The sequence below is a fragment of the Marmota monax genome, unplaced genomic scaffold (assembly GCF_021218885.2).
Source record: "Marmota monax isolate L192 unplaced genomic scaffold, Marmota_monax_Labrador192_F-V1.1 WCK01_AAM20220418_F8-fsc00018, whole genome shotgun sequence".
Lineage (NCBI taxonomy): Eukaryota > Metazoa > Chordata > Mammalia > Rodentia > Sciuridae > Marmota > Marmota monax.
Genome location: NW_026692201.1, coordinates 11,593,569 through 11,600,000, shown reverse-complemented (window position 1 = coordinate 11,600,000; position 6,432 = coordinate 11,593,569). Strand labels below are relative to the sequence as shown.

The following is a 6,432-nucleotide window of genomic DNA, read 5'->3' as shown; positions in this document are numbered from 1 at the left end:
AGTTCTGTGTCCAAAGTTTAAGAAAAAATGATTTCCTAAATAATAAGCCCATGCCAATTTTTGACGTTGCAAATACCTTCCCCCAGGAGTTACTGTCCTATAAACTTGACCTGTGATGTTCTTGGTCAAGCAGGGAATCTTATTATTTCAATTTTAGGAAAGTATATGAAACACTGTCCTGCACTGTAGTCTCACTGCTCTTATTAGTGTGCTAGGGTCTATTGGTCTCTTTCTTCCATCTCTTCCTTACTCTCTCCCTGCATTGTTCTTGCTCTTGTGTTTCACAACTGAATAATATCCTATTTTCTGGACTTTCCCATATCGCAATGACTTACATCTCTCTTAATAACATTGTAAATTGTTTTAAGTTGTGTTGTATTACATGTAGCAGAACCAACTGGGAACCTGTGCCAACTTAGGTAGCTATGATTATACTTGTAGGTTGCATTCCTACAATAGAGTTGCAGAGTTAAAGAGAATGCATGCTTTTCGTTTTGCTTCATGTAACCAAATGTGCTTCGTAATGACTGTGTCATTTATACTGTCACAGAAATTCATTAAGTGTACTTGTTTATCTACATTCTTGCTAACCCTGGGTAATCAAACTTTCTAATCTTTGCTTTGGATAGACGAATTATAATATTTATCATAATTCAATTCAGATTCAATAGATTAAATTTAACTTATGAATGAGATCATGTTTCTTTTCATGTTTATACATATTTCATTTAATGTCACCTAATGAAATTCTTTGCCCATTACCATATTGAGTTATTTTTGTTTCATCTATTGAAATATAAAGTTACTAATTTACTGAATTAATCAACTCTTTGTTCTGATTTATGAAAGATTAATCCCCATTATCATTTGTATATTGATTTTTATTTAGCTTTTATCTTGAAGGAATTTTTAGTTTAATGTGACAACATTTTTAAATTTTGTGTCATGAATATAAAATCATTTTCACCTTAGAGATTTAAAATCCCATATTTTCCTCTGATAATTTTGTGGTTTCTTTATTTTCATTTTCTTTTCCACCTAAGTGTTCAATTTAACTGGAATTTATTCTGGGACGAGGGAACAGATATTATCTAAATGTTTTTTAAGACATCTACCTATTTCTCCCAACCCAAATGTTTAATACTCTCTTTTTTTCTACTTTGATTTTAAAGTCACTTATTTAATATATAAAATTTCTTTACATTTTGGGATTTATTTATTGACTTTCTCTTCTGTTCATCTGTCTCTACATGTGTCAGTATCCCACTACTTTAATTATTTATATTATTTTGTCAGTTGTTACTTGCTGGAATACATTATACTTTGATCTATATTAAGCCAAATTGCAGAACTTTTAACTCCTGACATAAATTGTTCTATCATCCGCCAATATGGACAATTTCAGTATCATCTTCTTTCTTTCTGGAAAAGGTCCTCTATGCTGTCTTGCTGCTCCCTGGTTTGTCCTCCAACTATGTCTTTTTGCTCTTTTGCTTCTAAACTACCTCATAGGAAGCTTTATTTAAGCAACCATATTTTTCATTCTTAATATCTTCAGTTAGTTCTCACTTAAATAATTGTTCTTCTCTTATGCTTCAAAATCTTTTTTTTTTCTTTTTAAGAATTTGTTATGTTGTTTGTTGTTTTAAGGTTTTAACCTGGCAGATCCATTAAATTAGGCTTTCCTAGTGTTAGTCCTGTGTTGTTGTTGTTGTTGTTTTCCCCCTTTTGATCATGGGACTTGCGTTCTTCAAGGAGTTTGATATTGATGTCTTTGCTAGTGGTATACCTAGAGGGGAGGTAAAACTCATACCCTAGCTTGAGCTACTACAGGTAGATTATTTGGCGTTGAGAGTTCTCACAGCCAAACTAGATTCTACAGGTAGTCCTGTACTCTATTCTCCTTGCAAGACACAGCTAGCAGTTACAAGAAGCTCTGTCACTGTTTCACCTCCCAGGTCCATAAAGTAAGGATGTGGGATGCAAAGAGTAGAACTAGTAAGTCTCCTGGTGACTACAGGTTCCCATTCCAGCCTGGCTCCATGTTTTACCACTTTTCATACTGTTTGACTGGAACTGAGTACAGCCCAGATAGACAAAGTGAGAATGAGAAAAAGTGCATCTAGGAAATTCTCAAATCTAATTTCCATGATCAGCCTTTAGAGTTTGCCTTCATACACTCCAAATACATCGATGTGCACTGGGGATCTAAAGAACCCCTGTTACATGAAGGGTTTCTCATAATTTGGGGTATGTGTGTATGTGGGTGTGTGCACTCACATGCATACGTGTGGTACACTTTAACAAAGTCCGAAACCTTCTCAGCAACTCTTATATTGGAGTGTCCTTAGTGCTAGGATTCTTGGGAGCAGGCACACTGGTCCATGCTACTTGCTATTTGGTCATGAACCTATTAGTTTTCCCTTCTCGTAACTCTTTTGAAGATAATGGTCAGATTTATACACATACTTGATTACTATAGCCCTAAATAACCATAATAAATATCAGTATGTAGCTCTGGAATTTTTTTTTACAAAGTTCTGTTTATATCATTATTATGATTATAAAACCGTATGGATAAACCTTTCCAGAATGTTTCTTTTCACTACAAACAAAAAACTACAGCCTTGGAGGCTGAAGCAGGAGGATCGCAAATTCAAAGCCAGCCTCTGCAACTTAATGAGACCTTGTCTCAAAAATAAATAAATATAAAGGGTTAGGGATGTGGCTCAGTGGTAAAGAACCACTGGAATCAATGCTCGGTTAATTAAAACAACATCATGAACATCAAACCAAAAATTGAATGTTCTAAGAGTTTGGGGGAAGGCAGATACTGTTAAATTTTTCCATGTGTATATAATATAATCTTCACATATAATAATTTTATTAAAACCTTCTTATGAGAAAATTAAACTTCAAGAGGTATAGGCAAATTGACCAAGATTACTTGGGTAGGAAGTGACAAAACTGAACTGAAATACCCAGTCCTTTCTGTTTCTGCCTGGCCTAAGGAAAGGTTCAAGGCATGCTAGATCTAAATGATTGTTCTTCATATCCATAAAGGGATAAAAAATATCTTAGGAATCATTTTAAGGTTACATAGTGTATCTACCATCCAGTATAACAATAATTTCTTTGAAATTAGATATATAAGTGAAAGTATTTTATTTTATATCCAAGATCCATCCACAGAGTAATTTAGGCATTTCCAGTTCAGTTTCCAGTAAACCTTTAACATAGTGTCTCATACAGTTCAGTTAAGTAGACGAAACCTAAGATTACCTTTAGCCATTGTTATTTTGTAAGCAATCAAAAATAATGTTGGAATATAATGAAAGGAGATCGCTTACAGGAGGTGGTTGAAGTGGAGATGTTTCTAAAATCATGTTATAATCTTCCTCTAAGGCCTAGTTTATTTTTTACAGCAACTTAGATTTCTGACATTAAACTTAAGTATGATTATGAAGGTGAAATTCTATCCTCTTTATATTAAATTCTTTATTATCCAGGCTTAATGGTGCTAGATGCATAAGAAGTCAATAGTCCGAAACCTAGTAATTACTAAACCTTAGTGATCCCAGAATCTGTATTTTGTGAATCAATTTTTTGTTTTTATTTTGTGTTTAATGAAAATAGTGCTGATATTTAATTACAAATTCTTAAAGTAGAGACAACTCAAGTTGGGTAATGCTTTACTACCTGAAGGTTCTAAAATGTGTACTTGGTACTTCTAAGTATTACAGCAAATATGAATCTTTTAAAATACAATTTCTAATGACATAGAGAAAAACATGAAATCAGGTTTTGATTTTTTTATTGTTATATTTTTACAATCTAAGCTTTAGAAAATTAGTGTATAGCTAATCAGCCAAAATCTAGCAAAGATAATTTGGCTGTCTAAAAGAGGTATAAACAAGATAATTGAAATGAGATAAAAGATAATTGAAAAAGGAATGTTCAGCAATGCGAAATGTGGAACTTGGCTTCCAAAATAGGAGGAAATATGATTCAGAGTGCCCATTGCTTGTGTTGTACATATTGGGAAGGTTTAGGTTCTGAAGAGTCTCAGATTAAAAAGAAAAATAACATCACTCACAAGACACTGAGAGAATGTTGCTTTTCCATAGCAATGTGCTACTTTACCTAACTCACTAAAGCAAGTGTCTCTCAGAGGTTCCCTTTTCCAAATTTCAAACATAAAACTCCAAAGTCAGCTGTTAGCTGAGATAAATGTAGATAAATATTAAATTAGTAATATATACCTTAATGACAAATATACTCTTTTTGAGCTTCCAAAAAGGAATGGGACTTAAAATATATTCATGTCTATAAACATTTTGATATCTGAACATTGAAATGAGAAAATTGAACCTGACGAGTATCTGAGTCAATGCACAAAAAGAGACAAATACCCAGAATTTTAAGTATGAAATCTCTATTTTAAAAGGTGGTTTATAAGATCTGTGTTGAAAGCGTGAATGGAGTAAACTCAGCTTAGCAGTTGAGAGGCTGGGACTCTAACTCATCATGACCAGGCTTCTTCCAAGAGTAGAACTGAAAACTTCCTTGTGAACAGCAGTTGGGAAGGACCTCATGACATCTAGAAGGAGAAGAAGGGGCTTTAGAACACTCAGAAACAGTGACTAGAGAGAGACTGACTCATCAAGTGCATTCATATGCTGATTCTTAAAGTCAGATCATGGAGTGGAAAATCTTGGTCACTTACATGAACCTAAGGATTTTCCTTTTTTTTTTAAATTTTTTCTTTCTCAGAAAATAGTCTCTGAATTATTAAAAATACAGTGTGAACTACTGAAATTTTCCTGGTTTACGTTGGTCGAAAGGGATGCTTCATAAGAATTTATCAATGGGCTGGGGATGTGGCTCAAGCGGTAGTGTGCTCGCCTGGCATGCATGCGGCCCAGGTTCCATCCTCAGCACCACATACAAACAAAGATGTTGTGTCCGCCGAGAACTGAAAAATAAATATTAAAAAATTCTCTCTCTCTGTATCTTCAAAAAAAAAATTTATCAAGAATATTAAAGCAGGACTGTTTTACTGTTTACATTTAGAAAGTATAAATGCACTCTAAAGTGAATGAAACAAAATTTGAAGTTTATGTAAATAAAATATTTTGCATTGTACTATTTAATTATTTTATGTTAAGTATCAGAAAGAGATCCTTATTTAAATATTAAAAGAACATTAACATTTTTATTAGTTACTTATTTCTTCTGCTGTAAACTGTTAAAAATTGACTTGGAATGGATAGAAAATGCCAATTAGGAAGTCTCCATATAGTAAAATTAAGAAAAAAAGCAAGAATTTGATGAAAAAATCATAGTTCCCTCATGACCATTTGTACAACCCACAACAGATTTACACTGTAGCAATGCAGAGGCCAAAGATACTTGGGTTTGGTTTCATCATCATTATTGCTTTTACCTTTCCTTATTCTAGTACTCAGAGATCTTAGTGAGATTTGAATGTTTTATTTTAAATGAATATTTCTCGAAGCTTAAGTCAGTTGAGACACTTTAGCAGTAATGATGCTGATATTTTGACAAGAAAATGTTCCCATTTTTCAGTTTGCTAAGACACACCTGCACATTAGAACCAACCAAAAGTTTTCTATCTTTTATTTATGGGAACATTATACTCTTTGAAGCCTGCTCACATGCATTGTTTTGCTTTTTAAGAAAGTATTATTCCATTATAGAAAGCAATTATGAAGTTAAACTTAATATGTGCCTATTTTATATGTTTATCTGAAAAAATTTAAGATAAATATTATAAATAATATTTATAATAAGATTATAAATCTATACTGATAAATAAAAATGTTATATTCCCAAAATATGAATAGCCTGGAAGCAATGAGATTATTGTTGGCTTTTTTGTTTCCTCAGATAAATTTGCAAAGAAAAATGAGAGTTACTGGTGTGATTACCCAAGGGGCCAAGAGGATTGGGAGCCCAGAGTATATAAAATCCTACAAAATTGCCTACAGTAATGATGGAAAGACTTGGACAATGTACAAAGTGAAAGGCTCCAATGAAGACATGGTAAGACCGACTCCTTAACCCACATAAGTAAAAGTAAAATGCTATTTTCTATCACTGATGATTTCATCACAAATGAGCCTTCAGGAGAAGCCTATGTTGAAAATGTTTCTGGTGATTTTTGCTTTTAATTGGGCTAGTGAAATGAAGAGAGCAGGAGTTTCTCCAAGTTATAAACTTACAGCAGTTGTTATTTAAGATGTTCTTAGATTTTAACTAGAGTTCCAACCAATACTTTTTGCAAAGTTAGCAAAGCCTTCACTTTCCCAGAAGTCAACTTTCAATTTCATCATTACTGATTTTACAGACAGTATGCATCTTTAATCAAATAGCTGTGGATCAAATCTGCTACTTTAAAAATATTCTACA

General features: G+C 32.9%; 1 protein-coding gene across 2 annotated transcripts in view; it reads left to right on the top strand.

Moving 5' to 3' along the window:
* Positions 1 to 6,432, top strand: part of Edil3 (EGF like repeats and discoidin domains 3) — a 398,880-nt gene that overhangs the window by 284,172 nt on the left and 108,276 nt on the right. For both annotated transcript variants that reach the window (XM_046428201.2, XM_046428193.2), the window contains one exon: positions 5,911 to 6,066. In XM_046428201.2, the coding sequence (XP_046284157.1) occupies positions 5,911 to 6,066 (156 nt within the window). The remainder of the gene's footprint in view (positions 1 to 5,910; positions 6,067 to 6,432) is intronic.